General features: G+C 40.7%; 1 protein-coding gene across 5 annotated transcripts in view; it reads left to right on the forward strand.

Annotated features, from left to right (window-relative positions):
• The window catches only part of LOC311061049 (tropomyosin alpha-1 chain-like), a 39,581-nt gene extending 14,998 nt beyond the window's left edge, over positions 1 to 24,583 (forward strand). For 2 of the 5 annotated variants that reach the window (XM_084079533.1, XM_084079535.1), the window contains 8 exons: positions 5,537 to 5,670; positions 6,794 to 6,911; positions 8,400 to 8,470; positions 9,867 to 9,942; positions 14,086 to 14,148; positions 14,877 to 14,946; positions 15,425 to 15,503; positions 16,724 to 17,165. In XM_084079533.1, the coding sequence (XP_083935659.1) occupies positions 5,537 to 5,670; positions 6,794 to 6,911; positions 8,400 to 8,470; positions 9,867 to 9,942; positions 14,086 to 14,148; positions 14,877 to 14,946; positions 15,425 to 15,503; positions 16,724 to 16,727 (615 nt within the window). In that variant the 3' untranslated portion in view covers positions 16,728 to 17,165. Of the gene's footprint in view, positions 1 to 5,536; positions 5,671 to 6,793; positions 6,912 to 8,399; positions 8,471 to 9,866; positions 9,943 to 11,549; positions 11,626 to 14,085; positions 14,149 to 14,876; positions 14,947 to 15,424; positions 15,504 to 16,723; positions 17,166 to 22,158 lie in introns of those variants that run through there. The other 3 variants (XM_084079531.1, XM_084079534.1, XM_084079532.1) reach the window with 2 other exon arrangements.
• Positions 24,584 to 27,817: the final 3,234 nt, after the last annotated feature.

The following is a 27,817-nucleotide window of genomic DNA, read 5'->3' on the forward strand; positions in this document are numbered from 1 at the left end:
ACACACACACACACACACACACACACACCAAAGGTGTGTGCCTAAACCAAAATGATAGGAAACGCTTGCTGTAAATACAGCTGACGGACAGCACCACCTCAACAACACTTATGCGGTAGATTTTATGAGTTCACGTGAAGTAACATTTGATAGATGACATTCTTCATATAAAGGCAATTCATGTTCTTTTTATATTTTTGCTGGACTGTGGGGCCAGCCATAGCCCCATCTGTGACCTCACCCTTCACTCCAGCTGGGGTACTTGGTCGCATAGACGCATACCCTTGCCATCCAGGACTTGGGGTGCTGAGCAAAACGTTTTTATCTTTGACCTACGGTATGATTCAAAGTCATATTGCAAAGTCGAAGGTATTGACGCGTTCTACGGATTGTCTGTAGTAGAAACAGGGTTGTAAAACATTTTTTTTAATCAGGTTTTTTGACTGACTGTAGAATCTCCGATTCAAAAACCCACGAAAACGTGCTCTTCCTTGTTGCCTGACAAACTGACTGACAAACTGACTGACTGACTGACTGAATTACTGAATTACTGACAAACAAACTGACTGACTAACTGACTGACTAACTGACTGACTGACTGAATTACTGAATTACTGAATTACTGACAAACTGACTGACAAACTGACTGACAAACTGACTGACTGACAAAATTGTCTAAACACTAATAACTCTCATCCTGCCGTGTTATTTCCAGACAAACTCACCACTGAAACATAATAATGCATCTCAGTCACCCTGCATCCAGCAGTGTGCAGACGTTTCATATTCTACTGTATGAGTTCATTCAAATCAAAATGGCTCATGATGTAACAGGACAAAACGTTGCCAAACTTTCATAACAGAAAACAGAGATAGAATGTATGCGCTCAATTTTGGTCAGATTTGAGATTTTGCTTTCCAACGGTGTCAGTTACATGTTTAATTCGTCCCATTTAACTTTAATAATCTATGTGAATTAACTAACATTACAAATTCACTCGCATTCTCACTTGCTCTGTATTTTAGAGCAAGCATAACAAGATATACATATTACAAGCGTAATATATGATTCAGAACAACAACAAAAAACCAAAAAACGATGCAACCTCCACAGAACAGAACAGAGATTAACCACTTTAAACCCTACTTCATTGATCAGAGTCCCCCAGGGGTCTGTACTTGGTCCGCTCCTTTTCCCCCTCTACACTAAATCTTTTTTGCAAAATTAGATGATCTACAAGCTCACAACGCAACGCAACGTGTTGTGAACTTGTAGATCAGATAATTTCACCGAATCTTCCTCCCCAGAATAGGGATGCTAGGGTTCATGTGGTTAAATCATAGTTTTGGTTTCAGTTTGACACAGTGGCAGCCTGGCTGTTTTTGTTGCATTCCTTACTGGTGACAGAAGAATCCAAAAACGAAGCGATTACTTGATGAGTTGAACAAAGTATACAGTACCGGGGTCCAAGATTAACAACAGCAGAACTATATAAAAAATCTGTTTTCATCCAGTCGTAGTCCAACTTGTTTTTGTTGGCACCGCGCTCTGACTCTTCTGGTGTTTTGTCTTCATAAAACAACAAAGAATGACAAGCGAAGGGTTGCACTTTTATTTTTGTTCGACACTGACGAAGGCTGGATATTCGAAACGTTTGTAATGTATGGCCTATTGAGAAATAAAAGGAAAATTGACCGCTGCACTCTGAGTGCGACCCTTCGCTTGTCATTGTTATATCTAGTCGTATGCTCATTGCTTCCAAAACACCACATCTTTGCTCAAAATTGAGAACACTTCTAGGATAAACAGTGTTGCACACGAACAAGGAGTGCGTTTGGTTAAGCGTGTGTGTGTGCGTGTGTGTGTGTGTGTGTGTGTGTGCGTGTGCGTGCGACAGACAGACAGATAGACAGATAGATAGATAGATATATTCGATTGTTCTATCTAGATAAAGTATTAAAAAGAGCCTGTGACTAAATAATAACTACATTGGATCACAGGTTATTTTTTTCCCCATTTCCCGAAAAGTAACGGTTTTGGCCACGCTCGACAGTGATGACATGCATTCAGTACATGAGCATGGTGAACGACCTTGGGCCGCTTACATTTCAATGACCAGAAGTGATTTCATTTCCTGTCTGAAAAACCCCATCCCAGGTGTCTCTTCCTGTCATGTATAATAATGATACAGAGAGCCCTCGTATACAGTGGGGGTGGAAGAAGTACTCAGATTTGTTTTAACTGAGCATTACCACAATATACTGTAGAAAAAATACTCTCTAAAAGTCCTGTATTTTTTTTTTCTGTACTTAAAGTACCAAACGTAAAAGTATTTATTATGTAGAATGTCCCATTTCACAAAACATTTTGAAAATAATTGTGACCTTGCAGATCTGCTATTTTCAACAGATGGAAGTATAAAATAGGGATTAATTGGTTTTGTAATAATAATCCATGTAACAACAATCAAAATATACAAAGTAACTAGTAACTTGGTGGAGTAAAAAAGTACATCATTTGCCTCAGAGATGTAGTGGGGTACAGTAGATGTATCAACTATTGAGAAATGGAAATACTCAGGTAAAGTACTAGTACCTAAAATTGTACTCAAGTAACAGCCCTTGAGTAAATGTACTTGGTTCCTTTCCATCCCTGCCTCCTGTCATGTACAGTGTTGTACAGTAAAGCACAGTGCCATGTTTCAGAGAGCCCTCATAGAGGCACAGTGACTTTACAAGCAGTGTCACAGTTTCCATCACAGTACAGTACAGTAGTTCTCACTCCACATCCATTTAAGGCTGTGTGTGGCTGCACTTTACTCTGCTGCTGGATAGCACTAGCTCAGGGGTAGGCAACCTTTACTATCAAAAGGGCCATGTTTGGCCAACGATTAAATGAAATGGAGCGGCGAAACATAATTGAGCCTAATATGAAGGCAACATACTTGTAGCCTGTAGTCTAAATTAGCCTATCAGCATTAGTAATGGGTCTACAAAAGCGTGCATTGATATGTGGTAGGCCTCATTTAGTAATTCGGATTATTTTGTCTTACCTCAATGTGTCGCCATGGCATCAGGCGCAAACAAATCAGTCAGCTCATGGAGCTCTAGAACATGGGTTCCCAAACCTTTCAGCCCGCGACCCCAAAATAATGCGGCCATTGACTCGCGACCCCACTTAACCCTGGAGGTAATTTATGCACATAAACTTGCACGTTCGGTGCGCATTTGTAATGTATTAAAATGGTAAAATGTACTATTTGTAATCATTTTCAAATTGTATTTCATCCATTCTGTTGAAAAAAAAAAGATACATATATATATATATTTTTTTTAAATGACTAATAATTTCGCGACCCCACCATCAGTGTCCCTTGGGGCCGCGACCCCAGCTTTGGGAACCCCTGCTCTAGAACAATCTCCACACAGTATATGGGCATTAAAGGGACAAGGACCGACAGATACAGAGATCTCCATATATGGGCATATCGGTCAGATCGGCAGTGAGACGTAGGTGTGAGGGCCAGATGGATATAACGGGTACTCTGGGTACAAATCCCCAGATCGGCGTTGAGTTAAGTCTAAATTAGCCTATCAGCATGATAGGTCTACAAGAGCGTGCATTAATATGTAGTAGGCCTCATTTAGTAATAAGAATTTCTTTATATAAATTGCTCTGATGCTTCACTGTTTTCACTGTACATGAAAGGCTTTCCACCCTTACTATTTCCTAAGCTGCCACTAATACCAGCAGCACCAGTGGAGTTTGGAGGTGTCATCCAATTACTAAAGTACATTTACTCTAGCAGTTCAGAAATCTCTACTCTCTACTTTTTTTTATTTCCTGTATAGGCTAAGACTACTAATTTGTACAATTGGAGAATGTAAGAATGATTTTTGGCCTCAACAATGATAGTGAAAAAAGCAAAACAAACAACCAACAAATTTATTTCCATATAATTGTTTTGCCAAAGCAACAGGGAGTCACGGGATAAGGGCTTAAGAGCTGCATGTGGCTCTAGAGCCGCAATCTTGCCTATCTTGCACTAGCTGACGCCTGAATTATACTTGCCGAAAAGATGAGTTATTTTCGGCAAGTGACCTGTGAAGACCTCTAGCTGGCAGCCATGACTATCAAATGGACCCTTATGGGTGTATACACTCTCAGAGTTATGGGGGTCCGTGGACTAATGCACAGTAAACTGGGGGTCCTTGAAATGGTTTGTGAATCACTGCTATATTTTTTATGGGAGTGACACGCAGCAAAGGTCGTCGGGTTCGGGAATCGAACTTACAACTCACTGTCAGGCTGCATTAGAGCCTATATATGTGGTATGCACCTTAACCACTATAGGCCATTGACATTATATGACATTTAAGTAATTGTTGTAATTGTGGCACAGTCCCTGGTAGTCACGGGCCCCTGGGCACTGTACATAATCCATCCGTGCGGAACGCTCATTGTCAGTCATTCCTTTGTATATTGAAGCTTTTATTTCAAAGCCTAAAAGGCAAACAGAAATACTCTTTCATTATGTCTGTCTGCCTCCATTTTCTCCTCAGTGGGTTGACCAGTTGATCTGAACTTTACACATGTACATGGGCCATTGGCATATGAAGAGAGTGACAAAGCCAATTTGTCATTTTCCCCAAATGTAAGCTGTTTATCAGCATTTTTGTGAACGGTCCACTCAAGTTATGGGATCTGTGGTCGTGGTTGCAGTCCCATAGCCCGGATGAACTTTAGGGACTTTGTGATGTTTGTAGGAAAGTCTTGTGGAAGATCCTTTCTACTATTCACCCCCACCCTCTTTGTCAACGTCCTGTGTGTGTGTGTGTGTGTGTGTGTGTGTGTGTGTGTGTGTGTGTGTGTGTGTGTGTGTGTGTGTGTGTGTGTGTGTGTGTGTGTGCGTGCGTGCGTGCGTGCGTGCGTGCGTGCGTGCGTGCGTGCGTGCGTGCGTGCGTATGTGTGTTGTACTTGTACTTGTATTTACTATACTTGTGAGGGCCAAATGGCCCCACAAGTATAGTACAGTAGGATTTGAGAAACAGACATTTTTAGTACAATTGTCCTGGTCCTCACAAGATAAATTGTTGTTTTTATGATAAAAAGATATATATATATATTTGGGGTTAGGCTTACAATTAGGAAAAGATTCAGGTTGGGGTTCAGATACAGGTATTTAGAGGTTAGGTTTAGGGTTTGGGGTTTAGAGTTACTGTATGCCTTACTTTGTTGCACGCCTGTGTTTCGCACCAAAAATAGCTGATCTACAAGCTGAGCTTAGATCAGTTATTTTTGGTGTGCGACACAGACAAACAATGGCAAAAAAAAAGCTGTCCTAAAATGTTGAAACATTTGTGTATGTGTTTGTGTGTGTGTGTGTGTGTGTGTGCGTGCATGCGTGTCTATGTGTGTCTCATGGCGTAGGCCGAGGCAGAAGTTGCATCGCTGAACAGACGCATCCAGCTGGTAGAGGAGTGTGTTTATTAAGTTTTGTTTATTGTGTTTATGTCGTTGCTTATGTTACTGTAGGCTGAGGCCGAGGTAGCGTCACTGAACAGACGCATCCAGCTGGTTGAGGAGGAGTTGGACAGAGCCCAGGAGAGACTGGCCACGGCCCTGCAGAAGCTGGAGGAGGCTGAGAAGGCTGCCGATGAGAGCGAGAGGTCAGTGTTCTCCTTCTGGAGTACTCTGTGGCTGGGACACTCCACGTACTGTACTATATACAGTATTATATGTACAGGTCTGTACATGGTAAAATGGCCACATCCATCATCTCTCGCTGATGCAGGACAAAGTGAATCAAAAGAAAGAAAAAAGTCCAAACCTTTTCTTTCTTTTGAAAATGTCATTACCAGCCATGTAATTTGGACACTGCATGAGAGCCCAGTCATGGATGTGTTGAGCCAATTTCAAATGTAGTAAACGTGGTCCAAAATAAATAAATGGTATATTTTAGTTATTTAGCCAAGACTTTTAGTTGAGTAGTCATTTTGTATGCTTTTTTTTGTACTTGCACATCTACTAGTAAACTCAGTCTATAATTTCAAAAGCCTGTAAGTAATTTGAACGTACAGCTCTCAACCTCACCAACCTGAAAAGAGTGCTTTCTGCATGATTATATGCAGCAAACACTATTTTATAGATCAAATCAACAAATCGATTATTTGACAAGTTCCTATGACTACAGGTCATCTAAGAAGTTGTTTAGACGAGGACAGCACAGTTACTTTCAAGACATCTCACACGTTAGACTTTACAAACACTAGGGGATTAAGTGGCACTTAAAGTCAACTTCAAGTCTTCATGGTGTTGACAAGAATATATACAATATACAGACCTTCAAGAGGAATCTTTGAACCAGGTTTTCTTTCCCACTTAGACACTTGCTGTAGGTTTAAGTTGTATCCTACTGGAGGAGCCATTTATGTTGTTAGCATGCTGTTTGGTTATTTTATAGAAGTATTATTGGACACTTGGTGGCCGGCTCTAGATGGACAGCACTGGACGTCTGTTTCTTTTTGGGTCTACGTAGGATCACTCCCTTACCCTACCCTTAACCTATTTGTGTGTGTGTGTGTGTGTGTGTGTGTGTGTGTGTGTGTGTGTGTGTGTGTGTGTGTGTGTGTGTGTGTGTGTGTGTGTGCGTGCGCGTGTGCGTGCGCGCCTGCGCGTGTGTGCGTGCGCGCCTGCGCGTGCGCGCGTGTGTGTGTGTGTGTGTGCGCGCGCGCGTGCGTGTCTGTGTGCATGTGTGTGTGTGTCTCCGTGTGCTTGTGTGTGTGTTTCCAGGGGGATGAAGGTGATTGAGAACAGGGCCCTGAAGGATGAGGAGAAGATGGAGCTGCAGGAGATCCAGCTAAAGGAGGCCAAACACATCGCTGAGGAGGCCGACCGCAAATATGAGGAGGTGAAGTTATAACCCCCCCCCCCACCCCAACACCACAACTCCAGCACTGCATAACATTTTAAATCACAATGACCATTTGGTACAGGTTTCTGTTGACCTTTATTGATGTAACTCCAAATATTTGTGATATATATTCAAAATCTACCCCATTGATTAGAAATGTATATTCCAAAATAGTCTCCTCATTGACGTACATTGCATCAAGAAACAACTCTTAACACATTGGCTGCCATGGACGCAGATCTGCGTTCTTTTGCGCAAAAGCCCGCACGCTGCCAAGAACGCAGATCTGCGTTCTTTCAAAAAAAAAAAAAAAAATCAAAATAAAAGTTTTTTTTTTTTTAATAAAAACAAAACAAACAAAGACCAAGGAGATATGATTTTCCGAAGATTTAGACTCCCATCCACTTCCTTGTAACTTAAAACGTAAAAATTCTGTATCTCGGCTCCTAAGTACTTTTTTTTCTCATTGAAACAGTCTGGCAGCCAATGTGTTAAACCCACTCTTTTAGCACATAAACAAATGCAAACAAAGTAGATTCTGCCAATATATAACACCACAAACCCCAGTAGCCAGTTTGGTCATTTATTTAATTTCATTTAGAAAAATGTCAACTTCCTATTGATTTTACCGTTTGAAGATCAGGTTCCGCAAATCCAGCCCAAAATGCCATAGTGGGTTTTGTGATGTTGTACCGTATACGGCGTATATTTGTAGAATCTGATTTGTTAGTGTTTGCTAAAAGAGTGATTTGTTATTGTGAATCTTATTTAGTCACACAACGGAAAACAGAAACTCAGTGTTTGAACAGTGTTTGGTTGACATGATCGGTTCCTTCCGCAATGCGGTCGCTGCGTGACAGTTCCTCACACGGTGGAACTTTAGCTTGCGCCGATTGGTCAGCTACTGCCTGGTCAGTGCCAGGGGTCGATATCAGGTATCACCCCCTTGTTCCCGTTATCGCTTCCCTCGCCCAGGGCAAATAAAGCCTCCATACAGTATGTGTGCATTATTTGATCAAACACGCCCTGGCTGTTCATGATGAAGTTATGAGGCCAGTAGATGAACACAGTTACAAAAGAAAGAAATCATTTGTTCCTGTAATCGTCAATTGAGAGTTAAAACGGTGGTCATGATTTGGAACAAAACTATTTGACCCCCCATTTTACGTTCACTTTAACCACATAAGACTGAATTAAACTTCTATTATATAATGGTGTAGCGTGTTGAAAATAACTGATTACAGCAACTTAGACATTTAGCAGACGTTCTTATCTAGTCGTGAGCAATGTTGTGAGCTTGTAGATCTGTTATTTCACCGTGCGAAACCCTTGTACGGGTGAATGAAGCACATAGGCCTGGGCTATTTTTCCCTGCATCAAACTGCATCATGAAGACGTATTTATATGATTATCGCAATATATACATGGAAAATGTCACATTATTTGGTTTTGTTGTTATAAGTGGTATGTTTTGTTCACGTACAGGTGGCGCGTAAGCTGGTTATTGTTGAGGGTGAGCTGGAACGCACAGAAGAGAGAGCGGAGGTGTCAGAGGCGTAAGTTCAACTCCTTTCAGAATAATACACATACAGTACATAATGAGTAAGTACAACACCACTGCATACAACATCATAATTATATGTACACATAGCTACTACAATATAAGTACAATACGACAACCTATAAAAAGCCATTCAAAATTGTACCAGAAAGGATAAGATGTGGAATATAATTACATTAACCACTTCAGGGCTATGCATTATTAGTGTCATGAATTGGAAACTTCACCGCTATGGCAATCTGCCAGAAATTGTAACGCCCACGCTCCGTCCACGCTCTGTGCAGAGCTGTGAGGTCTTTGAAGGGTGAAAGTGATTGTTTATTTTAGCCTGCGCTGTATTTGTACTGGGATATTTTTCGCCAGTTTACCGGAGAAGTGGTGAACTATGAGTCCACCTCTACTGCGCACACAGTTTGCAAAAGAATTATCACAATTTCTCAAATAATGGAACGCTTGAGCAGTCCAGCTATATCAATGTGTGTATTTGTTTGAATATAAAAATACATAGCAAAAATACATAGCACAGATGTAACCAAATGGACCCTTACGGGTCCATTTGGTTACATCTGTACACTCTCAGAGTTAAGCACAAATAACCCGGAGGATTTTACATGTGTACTGTTGAAAAGTGTATTGTTTTAAACATATACACAAGCTCCTTCATCGTCTGGTCTTAGATGGACCATAATGCTTAGCAACAGCAGTCTCGGTAGCGGTTTCTTGTTTGTCATTATACATTAAAGTCTATAGAATAAAGCGTCTATAGACGCACACATATTTACAGTACAACCAGAGTTGTATATTGTTGGAAAAGATAGATTTTTTTTAATGAAGAAATGAAAGGTGTTACTTCACACAAGTGGCGTTTATGGAAAGCCGCAAGGCATTATGGTCTAAAACAGTGGTTCTCAAAGTGGGGTCCCGGGACCCCCAAGGGTCCTTGAGGGGGTTCCAGGGGGTCCCCAGCAAAATGAGTTAATCTAGCGTGAAAATCAGTTTAACCGCTTTAACCCTATTTTATACTTCGGCTATTTGAAAATAAAATAGCCGAATAACACACACACCTCACACAGTGGATTCTCACATCATGTGAACTCTGCCTGCCCCTCCCGGCCCCTGGCGGTTCCCACGGTCAACCACAATACTATAGCATGTTGGGTTATCATTTAATTTGCATAACAATGGTCGTGTATCCCGTAACCAAAACAACAAAAAGAAAAAATTGTTTCTGTGTGTGTGTGTGTGTGTGTGCATGTTTGTGCCCACCCTGTGGGTCTGTCCTGGGGGTCCGTCCTGCATTCCAACGCATGACATAACCCCCCATACCCCCCCCCCCCCCCCCCCCACCCCCCTTCCTCGCGGCATGATGTGACCCCACCACCCACTAACAGCAAAGGCAGGGTGTTGGAGGAGGAGCAGAGAGGCTATGACCAATCACTGAAGACCCTGCAAGCGTCTGAGGACAAGGTAGAACCCTGTCTGTCTGTCTGTCTGTCTGTCTGTCTGTCTGTCTGTCTGTGTGACAGTTGATCAACGTTAGTGACAGTTAAACTGAAGTAGTAAAAAAGTTGTTGAGGTTTGGATAATAGGGGGATTGTCGCTGCTATTTTCTTGGATTTGTTCCCCACCGCTGACAGACTGTGATTTATTTTATTTTATAGTTTCCATGTGACTGCCGGGAAATGTCACCGAGTTGACGATGGTCCCAGTTAACACTAGGTGACAAAAAGGCAGATTGACCAAAAATGCCTTCCAATACGTCATGGACAGATGGTTAAGCAGTCGATGCAGGCGGTTTGTCTGGTTATCTTATAATGTAAGCAGACAACAGACATGAGTCAGACTTCAAGGCCTGCCGCCTGCCAATGGAGTTCTGACCAGATTCGGAAACAGAATCAGCTTTAATATTGTCACATCACAGGTTTACAGGTTTTCGTGTACACTCTCCATCATTTTGTAGCATTCTGCGAGAAGAGATAGTCAGGGCTTTCAAACGTGTTTCAAAGTAATGCTGAACTGTGTTAGAACCTGTGGTTCCTCGCTCACAGAGTACAGAAACAACAAAAATGTAAAGATGATCAACAATATTTTGACTTATATCACACCCAGGTAGCTATACATGCCCAAGGTTCTGCAACTTCAGAACATTTTTGCAGGCTAGAAACTGCAGCGTAAATCATGCTTTACAAGACAGATTAACATGCAGTTGGGACATCTAGTTAATGTCAGTGTCGGATAGGGCAGTGTGTAGAGCTCTATGACTGGAAAACACAAGCGGGATTCAGCTAAAATGGTCAAAGGAGATAAGTGTGACATTGCGGGTAAGACCCCTTTCCCCCCATCGCCCACCCCCCCTTCCTACCTACTGGACATCGACCCCCATCCTGCATGTCTCTGAGCTCTGCATGATTTACTTCCTTCATCTGCATGACTTACAGTTTTCTGTGCACGTCCAACAACGCTGTGTTTAAGGACTGCACTTCTTGTCCTCTTCTGTATGACCACAGTCATTTTTGTAGAGCTTAATTAATGCTCAATTGTGCAACACTGTCGTATAAATTAGGGTCATGCTTGCTTATCTTCTAAAGGACGCATCTTGAGTTGTTGGTTTTCAGCTATTTGGCAACCTTGGGATGTGTCATATTAAACCCCCAAAACATACTGTATACGTTAATATAAATAGATAGTTTCTCTTTAATGCAACTGTTAAAGAGGCATATTGAATATCAGCAAGCTAGCTGCTTATTTTTGTTATGTTTTGCCACTTCTGGCTGAAATCTTAAAGACTTCTTTCACCAATCACCGGAAACATTAATCCGATTTCATTTCTTCTCAAAAATCACTATTTTCCAATTCACGACTCAAACCTTCAGCCCTGTGAAGACATACTGTATGAATTTTCCACATTATTTATCTCACACTGACTCTTTTCTCTCATAAGAATGTTCTCTGTTTCTCTTGGTTCTTCTATCTGTCCTGTGGTCTTGATGTTCCATCACATGCTGTCTACCTTCCTCTTCCTCTGTCCCAAACACCCCCACCCCCACCCTCACCCAACTCCCACCCAACTCCAGTAAATGTGCTGAACTGGAGGAAGAGTTGAAAAACGTCACCAATAACCTTAAGTCCCTGGAAGCCCAGGCTGAGAAGGTAGGGGGTCTTTGCGTGGCTGAGTGACTTAGACAGGGGGCTGATTGTGAGCATGTCTTATTCATTTAACTCGGTACACTGTACAAATAATAACATCCAAGAGGTATTTTTTTTAAGGTTGTTTGGAGACGACTTTGTCGTTATATCCTCTGATGTCTGTGTGAATGATTATACCAGCTAAATCCTCAGTGTTAGTTTAACTCTGGTAGGGTCAAGGCCCTCAAGGGTCTGTTTTTGACACTCTGAGTTAAAGCTGCAATCCATAAGTCTCCCTCACAGAAGACCAAATGTCTGGTGCTCTTTCAAGACGTAATGTCTGCTCGGCCAGGGGGGATATTGAACTCATGAGCTCAGGCTGTACTACTTGTCAACTAGTAGGTCAATAACCCGACACAAGGGTCTAAGTGCCTCAGTAATAAGCCTCTGCAGTTAGTTATATTGTATTAACATGCTCTACCATTATACACGTTTGGTTAAAATAACATTCCGGATTGCTGTTTTAAACACTGAGGATGTAGCTGTGTACAAGAGGAGATGTGGTGTCTAGGTTGGGTTTCCTTCCAGTGGAGTTGATTGCATCATGGTTATTTATTCAATGGCTTAACCATTAAGGCATTAGTCTTGCCATGCATGCCCTTTGTAGCGTGATTCTAAAAAGGTCAAATTTTATGATGGATACAGATGCCAGTTGTGTCTGTGATGGAGTTACTTTTACGATGGATTGAGTGCATATGTGTGATTTCAGCCATATTGCGTTAGCTTGGGTGAGCAGAGCTGCTTTGATTCCCTGTGACATGGACAAGTACATCTCTGGTTCACTTTTCATTCATTTCTTTGTTACTCACTGAGCCTCCCGTATAATGTTCGGCTCATATTAACCAACCTACTATCGTCAGATCCAATGTAGTTATTATTTAGTCACAATACTTTTCATTGGTTCAATATTTATACATTTCACAGACAGACTTAACCATTTGAACCTGGTGACCCCATTTTGGGCATGTCAATATAGGTATTATATATATTAAAGAATCTGTCTTGAAAATCTTTCAAAATGTTTTCCAAAATAATGGAAATAGCGACTATTTCCACTATGTTTGCGTGACACTGTCATGCGACTAAGTGTAACATAGGGCATGCATTTATTAAAACATTTTATGAATACAAAATTGGAGATTTAATTGAATTAAATATGGAGATATTTTTCTGATAAGGTTTCTGCCCAACAGCGACGATATGTCTGGGTCATCTGTCAGTCTGTTACTTACTGTACTGAGCCTCCCGTATGAAAAATATCAAAACATTTTATGATCATATTAACCAAGCATTCCTGCATATTATGCAGGTCCAAATCTGTTCCGTTCATGAACAAAGCTCTACAGATGTTTCAGTATATTCTGAGAGCACGATGGCTGTACAATTAGAGTGAATATTTTCACTTGCACTGTCCATCCAGTTACACTGTGTTCTCTGCAGGACAGTATCAACTCTGTTCACATATCCTCCAGAGCCTATCAGTTCACACAATGCATAGATAAATAGATAGATAGATAGATAGATAGATAGATAGATAGATAGATAGATAGATAGATAGATAGATAGATAGATAGATAGCTCCAGTTGCCATGCATTCATACAGATTTGTCAATAAAAGAAGCATGATGAATATATAAAATACATTAAATCAAAATAAATAGAATGCAGTGAAAAGCTATAAGTTATAAGAAGTTAGAAATCCTAAGTAAACTATATGCACACAAAAAAAGCATTGATGAAGTACTATTTGCGTATGTGTATGTGTGTATTTATTAATTTCTTGTGAAGCTGTCCTTGCATTGAAGCTGAAGCTGTTGGCTGTCCTTGCAGGAAATGTACAATTCAAATCAAGGTTTTAGAGGTATACTGTATCTGCACTCGAGAATTGCATTTCGATGATCTTCCGTGTGGTGTTTGTTCACACAGCATCTCCACCACTAAAGCCTGGATGAAAGCAGCTCATCACTGTCAGTGTCAGATCTCATGACTCGCGTTGCTCATTTGACAGACTTTGTGTTGATCAGTTCAGCATGTGACAGAGGTGTTAAGGAATGTTTGTCTGTAGACGTGTTCAACAAAGGTGTGTGTGTGTGTGTGTGTGTGTGTGTGTGTGTGTGTGTGTGTGTGTGTGTGTGTGTGTGTGTGTGTGTGTGTGTGTGTGTGTGCGTGCGTGCGTGCGTGCGTGCGTGCGTGCGTGCTTCATGTACATGTTGTGTTTTAACATGTTCTACGGAAATTACACAAACTTTGACTGATGTTGAGTGTCTTATTGTGTCTGTCTGGGAGACTGATCTCTCTTGTATCTCTCACAACACTACTCCAAGAAGGAGACTGATCTCTAGTCTCATAGGAGACTGATCTCTCTCTGGTAGGACACTGATCTCTCTGATAGGAGACTGATCTCTCTTGTATCTCCCCCCACAGTACTCCCAGAAGGAAGACAAGTATGAGGAGGAGATTAAGATCTTGACAGACAAACTGAAGGAGGTGAGTGGGCCAGTTAACCAGCTCCACATTCTGGGCATGTTATGATAGACGGACGTTAGGCGAAAATAGCAACACTGCTTGTGAAGTCAGCTTGTAGATCATCTATGTTTGACGAAGAGATTTGGTTGGCGGGAAAAAAATGAGGGGCACATGTATAGACCCCTGCGGGACCCCGGTTTTCAAAGTATATAGGGTTTAAGTGGTTAAAGCATTGTTACCTGCAACATTGGGAACTATTAAAAGTAATGGTGTCATAAAATATTACATTTGTGAAATGAAGATTGTAGAGAGAATTGAAAAGTGTGCCCTAGTCGGTGTAGAGGTGTGTGTTGCCAGAGATTTCTGCCTAGACGTATGCAATGGGTAGAAGATGGTCCCAGGTTCGATTCCCAGCCCCAGTAATGTGTCGAGGTGTCCCTGAGCAAGACACTTAACTCCTATCTGTTCCCCCCCTGCGCTCAAGTCAGACCCCTTGGGTGAAGCTGAAAAAAAAAAAAAATCCCCTGTGGGGTCAAATAGTTCTTATTATTATTTTCAAGGTAGTTGCTATAACAGCCACTTAAAAAAAGGGGGAGAAGAAATAGTAGAGAAACAAATGTCCTATATGCCTACTGTTTCGAAACCAGATATGTCACCTCCCCAATAGGAAAAGACAATGTAAACACCCTCTCTCCAGGATGAGTCAGTTGTCTGTTGAACTCATATTTTTGGTTTATTTACTACTTCAGGCTGAAACCCGCGCTGAGTTTGCTGAGAGGTCTGTGGCCAAGCTGGAGAAGACCATTGATGATCTGGAAGGTAGAATATTTTCCCTTTTTTGTTTCCTCACAGCTACATTTGTTTTGTAAAGCTTTGGGTACTATGAAAAGCGCTATATACGTTTGATGTATTATTATTATTATTACATCATGAGACCTTCAACCAAATGTTCAAAGTGTTATCTTCATCGCCCATTCCACAGGCTAATGTAATTGTACAGTTTTATGTGAGATGATTAACTGTTTGTGCACTGCAGTATATTGATACGTATAGCGCAGACCCACTGTTATCAAGACAGGAGCCTACTGTAGTAGACGGGTGGATGATGAAACAAGTGGATTTGTGTCATTATGAAGCCAACGATGTATTCAGTAGATGTAGATCAAGAGGATGTGCCAACAATGAGAACTGGATTTTGAGCCAATGGAATGGGCCATTTTATTTATTTATTTTAATACCTATCTTTTAACGTTTCCTTGCAACACTGTCTTCTCTTCTCCTTGGGGTTTTGCCACAGATGAGCTTTATGCACAGAAACTCAAGTACAAAGCCATTAGTGAGGAGTTGGACCATGCCCTCAATGATATGACCTCCATGTAAATATCGTCTGTGTGTGCAAAGCATGTGTTTGTGTGTGTGTGTGTGTGTGTGTGTGTGTGTGTGTGTGTGTGTGTGTGTGTGTGTGTGTGTGTGTGTGTGTGTGTGTGTGTGTGTGTGTGTGTGTGTGTGTGTGTGTGTGTGTGTGTGTGCGCGCGCGTGTGCGTGCGTATGCGTGCGTGTGTTTGTTTGTGTGCGCATGCTATACACTGGAAGATGCACATTTTTCAAACTTTACTAAACAGTTTGCAGTGCTGAAAAAGATCCAATATTAATTTCACGTTTTCACTTTGTTCCAACTAATCCACTTTTTGATCTTATTTGAGCGGAATGCTTGAGTGGAATGCTCACATGTTTGTGTGTGTGTTTGTAATACTTTGTGAGCAACTGAATATCTTAGTGTAATTGTTCGTTTTTGGCCCCAGCAGCTGCATCTGTTTTGTTGTGTTGTGTTGACTAAACTACTACAAAACAACAAACACAAAGCTAATTTTGTAAAAAATAATAATTGTCATTCTCTAAAGTTCCAGATATCTAACAAACTAAAGGTTATTTTCCCAACATGAATACACAGTGCAGACATACTGGTTTAATTTTGATACAATTATAACTCTCACAGCAGGTGTGAAGCACCTTCACAATTTAATTCATTAAATACATTTCAGAAGATAAATCAAAAAGCTCCCAATAGAGTTGTAGATAGTCAGCATGGTAATGTACAAGGCAGCTATCTATCACACATTTTTGAACAGCCATAGCTGTAAGCTTATTGTCTACTGTTGAAACAGTGGCCTTCATTCAGACTTATGGTGTAGTGGTATGTCAACTGTTTGATTCCCAGTAGGAGCAATATATATTTATACAGACATGTTTATAAGGTTAGAAATGGTTAAGTTTAGGTATACAGTAAACATACGTATTGTTTGCTGCCTGCCAGGCAACACTGGGGAAAAGAAAGTACAGTACCTTAGCCATTAGAATAACCTTTAAGGGTCTATTTGGACCCCAAATGGTCCCCAGAGCTAATGTTGAGAACCAGTGATATTCTATATTATAACATCAACAACAGCTATTTAGGTTTATTTAACATAACATCAATTTGACTCTAATTTTAAAACTATAACGCACCGTCATTGCATGGCTGTGTGCCAGAAGTTATAGACCCTAAACATGATAAAACTGTAAACCGATTAGTTACTTTCCCCTCCTGTACTTCCAGATAAAAGCCAGGAATCCGTGTCACTCTCTCAAGATATGGTTTCAAGACTCGCAGCTCTGCTACTGAACTCATCCTCCATCTTGGTTTCATCTTTGTTCTTCGTTTGTTTCTTTCCCCCATTCGTGCCTTTTTTCTTTTCTTTGCTCTGTCTTTCTTTGCTCATTCCTTTAAATGTTTGTTAAAAAAAACAACCTTCTCCTTTAAAGTTGGCCTCTTTGTAACTCTTCTGTTGCACTTTTCTTTGTATTAGTTTTTTGTCAAAAGCTCCATGTTGGGAAATATCATTTTTGTCAACAGATACTTGCCTAAACGAGTATAAAACATCCTTCCTCAAGGATTGTGGATACTGTTCTGTCTCCCTTATCAGACTCTCTGCTTTGTCTTCCATGTAACTCTTCTTCTTCTCTATAAATGTTAAACATGATGAGGACATCTGTCTTCACTTTGCTTTTCTGTCTGACTTCATTCTTCCTGCTGATTAGCTAAAGGTCTTGATACTACCCGATTGCCTCATTCTATTTTTACAATGCAACTGAAAGCGAAAACACACGTACAGTATAAGGCATTTTAAAGTTGGCCCTCACACAGCTCCATATAATCATTATATTGGAGTTCGGTTTCCATGAGTTGTAACTGTCTATTTGAGCAACATTATTTACATTTTAAGTGTATTCTTTCAATAGCAGTCACTTTATCACGAATGTGCTTTGTGCTCGCTGCCTATTTACAATGAACCATCATGAGTGTGACTATTATGCTCTGTGCTTTCTCTGTAGAGAGGTTTCTCTGTCTCCTTATTGGTCATCACTGGTTAAGTTTACATTCGATATCCAGAATACTGAATCGGTTACCATCTTAGGGTGTGTTCACACTATATGCCTTTCATGAAGAAAAATAGCTTTCTATGGCTCTTTTTTGAAGGAAAATTAAGGTCAGGACTATTCTTATTTGAACTTTCTGCAATGCATATGGATTCTGCAAGGTAGGGATAACATAATTAAATACAACAAGCTGTCAGTTGTGTCTCAGTCATAGCAATTAAAGAATAAAAGATGTTGAATTGTGTAAACAATTTTGACGTTAAGAGAAAACGTGACAATATGTCATTTGAGACACATGGATCAGAAATATCGTGATATCACAAACTAACTCCAGAGGTGGAAAGTCATTAACTACAAGTACTCTTGTTACTGTAACTAAGAAGTTTTCCCACAAATTCAGTATATTCTAAAATCATCATTCTGTTTCCATTTGATGACGTTTAACCACAGTTATGCTGTTATGTCAGGAGGAGATAGCGGTGACACTTGGTTTGAAGCTCTCCTCTTTCATAAAGATTTCTGATTAACAAAATATGCCCCACACTTTGGAGAGAATCACTGGGGAGGGATTAGTTGACATTATTTCTTCATACTGAAATGGTTACACTCAGGATGTGACCATGTGTTTACAATTTACACTTTAGCAGATGTTGAGAGGGGTTGAGAGAACATGCAGACAGACCTGTAAGCATGGAGCATGACTGAGGCCTGGATAAGGCTCTGGATCAATATCGCAATTATTTCATTATTTGTGATTAATGAACGATTGTTTTATTTGCCTGCCTTCATATAGTTCTCTGACAAGGTCTGTAATGTAAAATATTACGTGTGCAAAATAATGATACATTTTTTAACACAATAATTGATTTTCATAAATAGTGAAAATAGCAGATCTACAAGCTCACTACAAGCTCACAACACGCCCCGAAGCAACGCGTTATGAGCTTGTTGATTGGCCATTTTCACAGGTTGTTGGGCTGGTGGATGTCATTAGTTTTAGGACATCGTCTGGAGAGAGAGGAGAGAAGGAGAACAGACATGATATGTTGGGGTTCTCACTGGATGAGTTAGACACTGGAATTGGTGGGAAGATGAGAGAAAGAGCTTCTGATGTCATCAACCTTCTTATCAAAATTATCTTATTTCGATACTGTATTATTGTCTGACTGATTTTACCAGGGACCCTAGTTTATTGAAGCACTACACTGTTCTCTCTGCATTTTGTGTATGAGATTCCCTTGCTTATTAAGTCACTCTGAATAAGCTAAATGCCTAAACTGTAAGTGTAATTGTAGGTAGGTGACAAAGCTTCAGCAGAGAGGCGGGTGAAGTTGTTTAAGGGGGGAAGGAGAAAGTGGAAAAGAGCTTCATTGGGTTAGACGCAGAGGACTGAATCTTAGCACAGTAGAAAGAGGACGTAGCAGTTGATAATGAGAGAGAGAGAAGGCAGAAAGGAGTGTGCATAGTTTAGAGCCATATAAGAAATGGAGGAGGCTCAGAAAATCGCCGCCCACTCATTGCTCACCCAGCTCATAAACTCCCCCAGGCCAGAAGTATCTCTCTCCTTCCAGAAGTGGGCCTACAGTATAGTAGTGCATGAACTTTAGTGTCCCTTATGTGTCCTACGACTACCTCCATTACCGAGGCCATGCATCAAGCCCTTTGGTCGACCCATGAACTTTCTTCCGGGCTGCGGGCCCAAAACTACAGTACCAGAGTTGGCCACTTGTCAACTTTTGCTTTAGCCCATTACTGTAAGACCGGGAAGGGAATAGCATTTGTGTCATTTTAAGATGTCTTTGTTTTATTTTCTATAAAAAAAATGGCAGATCTACAAGCTCATAGCGCGGCACTCGGTGCCGCGCTATGAGCTTGCAGATCTGCTATTTTTTGAAAAATCGTGAATAATGTGTGCAAATCTTTGGATATGTGTATTTTTAAAGCGAACATTTGTAACTCAAATCTTTGCTTCTGGGGGGATTCTACAAATGTCTTCTAAATCCTAACAGTTTTTTGAAAAAACATATTTGCTGTAATATCAGTCGTTCTCAAAAATGATATAGCCGTGGACCACCATCTCAAAATGTTTTGTTCCAGGGACCCCCAGAAGTTGTAAGAGAGTCAAAAATGTTCGCTTTAAAAATATATATCTTCAAAGATTTGCACAAATGTTCTCGATTTTTCAAAAATAGCAGATCTACAAGCTCATAGCGCGGCACTCGGTGCCGCGCTATGAGCTTGTAGATCTGCTATTTTTGAATAGCCAAATAAATCTTACAATGACAGAGACAGCGTTCCCGGTCTTACTAAAGGGTTAACCAGCCTAGCTCTCCAGTCCTGGGGGTCTGGGAGTGAGTGAAAGTGGGAGAGGTCACTTAATTTCCTCGTCTTGCGCCACTTCCTTTCAGCTGCCCTGAGACGTGTTCGCTCAGATCTGGTTTCAGATAACCAAGGAGCTTCCAGACAGTGACTTGGAAGAGAGAGGGCAGTGACGGTCAAACACAGATGAAATAGTGGAGAGGTAGAAGGGGGTTGCAGAGTCAGTTGAGAGGGAGGGTGAAGGAATCAGGCGAGGGGAGAGAGGAGAATATAGAGGAAGTGAGAGAAGAGGGGTTTAGGTATGTCAGGTTACGTCGAGCGGTGATGGTTTGGTGGTGGGTCGGTATGTTGGAAAGAGGACAGAGACATGGAGAAGGTTATGAAGTGGTGATATGAGATACGAAGGGCGGTAACAAAGAGAGGATAGAGGCTCTAGAGAAGACTAGGTCTGCTCTATGGATAGTAGAAGTAGATAAGGGAAGGTCAAATGAAGACTAAAGATAAGTAACATGAAGATGGTTGTCTGCTGGCAGTGGCAGGTTGAAGTCACACAGTATAGAATGAGAGGGGTGCCATCTTTCGAGAAGGAGATCACAATAGTATACCGCTCTCTTCCAGGAAGTAACCAAGTGGACCTGGGGGACGACCTGGGGGTTTGTTTAATCCAGTGGTTCTCTCAGTGTGGTCCGGGGACCGCCAAGGGCCTTTGAGGGGGTTCCAGGGGGTCCCGAGGAAAATGAGTTAATAGCTTAACAATCTGTTTATCCACTTTAACCCAATTTTATACTTTGGTTATTTAAAAATAGCCGATCTACAAGCTCGTCAGTTGGACTGGATTCTCGCTATGGCTTTCTTCCATAGCGAGGATCCAACCGAGCAGAGCCTGGGTTGGACAATCGATCTACAAGTTACTATTTAATTCCATTGGCATGGAATTAAATAGTCAGTTAAATCTTGAAGAACAGCTACTTTGTGTACTTTGTGTACTTTCAACACAAGTAATCTTACTTCTTAATCTTACTGAATAATATCTTAGTCAGGTTATAGTGCTTATACTTGAGTAGGATATTCTACCCCCTGCTCAGCTGTAAACATCAGGTATCTTCAGTTTACATGTACGTAGCAGCCTGCTCCAGGGACAAGCAACAGAAACTAGCAAACATGACATGATGTGATGCAACACATTAATGTTGTGGTTGCTACAGGTTGCTGGCAGGTCCCCCATGCAGTAAATGCAATGGCTCGCACGCACGCTCACACGTGCACATGCATACGCACACATGCGAGCACACGCAAGCGCGCACGCTCGTGCGCACGCGCACACACACACACACACACACACACACACACACACACACACACACACACACACACACACACACACACACACACACACACACACACACACACACACACACACACCATGCACCATGCTTTGAGTTGCTCTGCCCTCTTGTGGTGACTTTGTCAACCTGTATTTGATATGGTCACTTTTATCTCAGCACCTCATCATCTCCCAGAGTTGGTTAGTGAAAGCTGTCATATTGTGTGGAGAAAATCTGACAAAATACAATAAAGAATCAAAAGAAACATCCCGGTTCAATTCCCCAGATAAGTAGGAAAAATCTAGATGGAGAAGTGAGTGACCAACAATCAGCCCTCCCTTGGGCAAGGCAGTGAACCCTCAAATTGTGGGGAGTGTTTGAGATAGCTGAAGACTTTTGCTCAAGTGATAAGTAAAGGCAACGTTCGTAGAAGTAGTGGAATCTAAATTACAATATTTGTTTTTTAAATATAGTGGAGTAAGTAATAAGTAAAAAGTAAAGTACAGTATTCAAGTAAATGTAGCCTACTTTGTTACTGTCCACCATTGCATTAAATTGTTGTATCTCCATGGGTGGACAGTATAGAATTACAAATACAGTTGTTACTGTAAATGAGTATTTCTTTTTTTCCCCCCTTTTTTTTCATGAACATGAATGAGTACAATGATAACATTTTAAAATCAGTCATTTTACTTTCACTTGATGAAGTATTGTACTTCAATGCCTTTGGCAAGTAACGAACCTCGGTGTAATCTATTCCATATTATTGTGCGCTCCCTTTTGAAAATCCCATACATTCAAAGGGAGTAGATTCAAACTTTCAGCTTTCAAGATTATGTTACACTTTCCAACTCTATTGCATGTCACATGATCAACCTGGGTGAACATGAGTATGTATTTACATTGTGTGGGATATCTGAGACGGCTGAAGATGACTGTTTGTCTCCATGCACCACTCCGTCTCTTCCAGACATGCTGGAGGGCGCCAAGGTTGAGAACTTGAAGCTGAGTGAAGACCTCAACCAGACCATGGCGGAACTCAACAGCTTCTGATGACATCCATGGATGTCCATGGAGACAACCCCACCCCTCACTAACCCCACCCCCTTGAAGCCCCCCCACCGGTCCTTTACATCCTGTTGACTGTTGTTTCTTGTTTTTGAATGTTGGTGGGTCGGTGTATTTCACCGGGATTATACTGTATGATAGATGGGAGTTGCATAAAAAAAAGAAAAAAAACACTATTAGGGGCCGTGTCCACAGTACGTTTTTTTTAGCGCTTTGGATGTCATGTACAAAGTGCTTCTTACAAAGTGCACGGAACGTTTATTGATGCCCGCAATGTTTAAACCTGACAGCCGTTGCTGCGCTCATGTCTTCTACATTATTAGCACAAATAGGCTAGCTGAAATAATGGTAAACATGGACTTCTCATGGTTGTGGTGAAGTCAGGTCGTTAATGACCGGGTCGTCCAACGAGGAGGATCAAAAGTTGAACTGTTTTCTGCTTCAACCACCCTGAGCTTTCTGCCCAAAAATGCTGGATGCTGAGAGTGCAGAAACACGAGGCACTGTGCTGGTAAGAACAGTGTTCCAGTGAGTCTTTACCGTAGAAATGCAGGACAGAAGGGCGCTGGCAGCTCAAAAAACACTTTCTGTGGACACTGCCCATTATAATTTCCTTTGGAAAATTTTAGATAATTTGAAACCATCACTAAAGCATTGATTGGGGTGACTATATCATGCCTGCGTTTCTTCAGTTTACCCCTGAGTGTACCTAGTGCACGAAGGTCCTTGCACACCAGGGCATGACAAGTATCTGTTGCATATGTTACATAATATGTAACACATTATGTTACATCAAAACTATTCATATAGGTAATGCGTCATTTGCACAGGTTGATGCCGTTATTCATGATGTCGATGTATCACCGCCTAATATCCACAGTCTGTGTCGATGTTCTCGTGAAACAAACAACAGTTTGTATCAATGTGAATTCATTGCACGAAATAAACACCCCCATTCTGTAGAGATCTTTAGAGGATATATTAACAGTCCATGGCACAAAGGTGTTGCTTGCTGACACAAACTGATCGAGCTCGTAAATCACTACAAGGACAATGTTAGGAGGCATGTCATACTTGAGTCGTCCAACTCAATGAATGCTCAACATGTCACAGTTTCGTTTAAGAATGCATTTGTTTAATCTATCTTGAGGGATGGTAATGTTTATCTTTTGCCTTATCCTCTGTTTGATGGTATATTGGTTCAAAGTGGCTACCAGTGACCATCACACAGTGGCCCTTTTGCTTTACGTCTCGTCTCATTGGGTTGACATAGGCTTCTCTCTCTCCTCTGCATGCTGCTCTGTTCCCATCTTTAACACTTTAGATCAACTCCTGATGTCAACTGTAGTTCAACCTCAAATAGAAAATAAATGCAAGTCTTTTGTAACACTGTACTCTTATGCCCAGCCTGGTCACCTGAGAAAAATAATGACATTGAAGATATAGCATATGAACGCTTCCACCATATTGAATCAATCCTAGATTTACAAGTCAATTACTATGTGCAATTTCAAAGTAGATTATAACTGATTCCCAGTTCCCACCCGATCCATATGCCACTCAAACAGTGCTGTGTTGTTGGCACGGCCGCTTACTTGGCTAGTGCTTCGCTCAGGCACACCTTAAGCCCACTACTGATGGCCCATCTGCCTTGAAATGTCGAGATTCAATGTATGCAAGGATGCCAAAAACATTCATATGGGCGGTGATTGGGTTGCTTTATGACTTGTGATTATAAGGCTGGTTTATACTTGTCAGCCAACAGACATTACATATTTTCAACAGCAAGAAAATTACGACTTGGCTTTCATTAACACTATTCTGTTGAAAATAATTTCTTGTGTGATTTGTTTTGTCCGACACTGTCAGAACAGTCTCTACAGCTGGCACGCCCTTTCCTGTTGTAACTACCAGTTACAACACTGTTTGCAAGCATACTACTGCACCAGGTCTCTTTATGTGACAAAGCAGATTTACATCAGCAATCATGTTCCTTCAGGCAACACTTGAACAATCTGCCAAGTTAATGACATAAAATAAAATTTAACATAAAATAAGATGGTGTAACTTCTATACTTGTGGTCATTGTTTGTCCTTTACATACGAGACTTGTTGGTCAGTTTGTCAGTCAAAAGTAGCAGATCACAGATGGATTATGATGATCTCAGTGCATTGTTTAAATCCATGTTAACATAGAGTCAGTCATACTGGAAGCAGCATGGAAGTGCATCAATTAATGTTTGTGGTGTTTGAAACATACTGACAAATACATGCTTTTTCACTGTCCTTTCCCCCTGTAGTATTTGTTTTTTTTTGTACAGTAAAGATTTTTTTACTGTTGTACAACTATGGTCTCTCGCTTTGTTTAATAATTTGTGTCATGATGGTTAATGAAGACAAACATAACCCCATACATGTCAAAAAAGGTTAAAGGTAGTGTAAGTGATGTTTTTGGGTTAAAACAAAAAGTATTTTGTTAAAAGGTTAAAGCAGTATATTCTGATAGTAATCCTTGCTATAGAGTGTTTGTTCAGTAACAGGAGTCTCCCCGTCTCTCCAGCTCTTTAATAAACAGAAAATACATTTTGTCCAAATCTCAGCCAATCAGGAGAAAGTACCCATTTTTAAGATTCATTTTTATAGTGTTCCAGTTCAAATTTTGGCTGCTCATTTCTTAGTGTCATCACTTCCAATTACACTTGTTTAATCTATATCCTGATTGAGTTCTCTATCCTGATTGGATAAAATTGAAAATTAAACGAAAATGCATTTTCTCTTTTATAAAGAGCTGGAGAGACAAGGCTCCTTTTACTGAACAAACACTATAGCAATGAGTACTATCAGAATATAGAGCTATTTAACACTTATTTTAACCAAAGAAAATCACTTACCCTACCTTTAAATCAACAATAATAATGTTGCCTTTATTGTTACACAATAAACTACGTGCTTAAAAATGATAAAACATTGAGTAATAATAAAAAGAATGCATAATATAATATGTTAAAGATATTGCATTGAAATACAATTGAAATACAATTATACATTTTAAACTAAATGTAATACCGAATTGTTGACCGATATATTATTTTCAAAAAATATTGTTTCCCATAGTTAGAATTTAGTTAGTAGTTAATATTGTTTCCCATAGTTAGCTATAATATAATATTATATATAGCCATAATTTAACTAAACACATATATATATATATATATATATATATATATATATATATATATATATATATATATATATATATATATATATATATATATATATATATGTGACAAGGGTGAAATGAGGGGTTCTTAAAACTTTTGTAATTTGTTTTTATTGGTGCTTAATGTGTATAATTGCCTCATTTAACCCCACCATCTTATTATTTTTGTACCAATTATTATTACGCACTGTATTGTTTATAATTGTTTTCCCCATGATCCACTGGTCACATGTATTGAGAGACATTGAGTGGCAGAGCGGCAGTCAGGCGGTCACGCCCAAGGCCACGGTCATGGCCAATGTCCCCAGACAGACTGTCACCACGGACAAATGAAAGAAGAGGGAGGTGTGGTTTGGCAGGTACAAAAGCGGAGGCGGGACCGTTTGAAAGAGAGAACAGAGCACCCAAGTGACAGAGGCGTCAGTGAGGAGAAGGACAGCAGAGGGGAAGGTTGTGCCGAGACACGGAGTAGAGGAGTGCATAGATGAAGTAGACATACCAGCCACCTAGGAGTTTGGAAGCCGAGGTGTGCCTACATTCAAAGGAGAAACCAAGAGGAGAAAGCGATCGAACCGAAGGGGAGGAAGAGGCGAGTGAGACCAGACCATATGAGAGACGAGTGAGACCAGACCATATAAGGAGCGCTGAGACTGGAAAGTGGCGATAACGTTGCATACGCAACCAACTCAGCGCCAGGTGTAAAAACCTGGCTGGCGAGTGAGTATTCGAACAAGCAACGTTGAATCCCTGTATAACCACTGCCTGAGACAACGCAAATGTATCGTGTAAATGCACAGTGAACTGGTCTAGATCTCTATAATTGCAGGCGGAGAGAAAGAAGAGAGAAGACGAAGACGACTGGCCTCAAACCCTTTCCCATCTTACCCCCATATATGGACATGCAGCACTACCCCTGAACAAACCGTGTTGAGTATCTTGAAGCACTTTATTGGCACAGCACTTTACTTGAAAAGTATTTGTTGCACAGAAACCCCCCATGCTAAGGAACCCTTGTGATTAAGCCCCGCGTAATTTGCACAACTTTATAATTTATTTTATAGTTGTTGTGTAGATTAATTGTGTTTTGTATGTTTATATAGGTTTTATTAGTATAGTGTTTATTTGATTGTTTTTAAGGCACAGAAGCCAATGTATTAGGGACCCAATAAATATGACTTACCTTTTTTTGATACACTGTATTCGTGTCCAGTTTCTTAAAGGGATATTCTCATGCCAGTGTTGTATTCTCAAAACCAAAAGTATTGAAACTTACCAGTTAACCTCGAACCTGTGAAAGCCTGAAGAAGAAGTTAAAGTGTATTCAAAGGGGACTTCCCTCTATAACAAAAGTGGCGTAGTCGACAAACAATTAGTTCAGATAGGACTCACAGTAATTACGCACCCAGCACTTTATTGTGCATTTATATTTTATTGTTGTGAGTTTTATTCTGGATTATTTATTAAAGGAGAAGAGTGCAATAGTACAAACAAATTGCAAGTCAAATGTGATACAATTTCGGCCCTGTTCACATATTTGGCGTTGGCGGCAGGACTGGTTGAGAACAAACACATGAGAATACCCTTAAGAGAAACTGTACTGTTTTGTTGTTTTTGTTGCTTTTTGTTTTTTGCTTTACGGATTCAGAATGATGATGATGGCGGTGTATCCCGGTGCCCCATGGTTACCCACCTTTGGTGGAACAGAAGGCGAGAGTAAATATAGGGAATGGAAAGACCAGATTAGAGGATTATTAAGTACCCAGGAACTACCAGAAATCAGGAAAGTTGCTATTATAATTAAAACGCTAACCAACGAAGCTAAACGGCAGATTAGTGTGGTTGAGGAGGGCGAACGCGACACAGTGGCAAAAGTTTTTAAATACTTAGATGCTTTATATAAAGAAACTGTCTCTGTCGCAGAAATGCGCTCACTATTCTATCGGTGCGCACAGCGCGCAGGAGAGAATGTACAAACTTACACCCTGAGACTTAGAGAGCTGTTTTGTGGGCTGCGGCAGCACGACCCAAGCACCGCTCCCTCCGAAGCCATTCTTCGTGATCAGTTTGTTATGGGTTTAGCTGAGGGCCCCCTGGGCCAAGCCTTAAAAATATATGCTCGACGACACCCAGATGAAGATTTTGCTGCTTTACGCGAAGAAGCCTACCTGTTAGCTGCTGAACATGGAACTACTGAAATAACGTGCCACGCTGTTAATCCTATTTCTGTCCCCTACCCTTCTCAGGACCCTGCTTGGAGAGAAAAATTAAAACAGGAAATCATGGACGACGTAAAAACTCAAATGCAAGGATTCACGCAGGAACTCATGAAGGAAATCAGACC

This window comes from Gymnoscopelus microlampas (assembly GCF_963454915.1).
Source record: "Gymnoscopelus microlampas genome assembly, chromosome: 15".
NCBI classification, from domain to species: domain Eukaryota; kingdom Metazoa; phylum Chordata; class Actinopteri; order Myctophiformes; family Myctophidae; genus Gymnoscopelus; species Gymnoscopelus microlampas.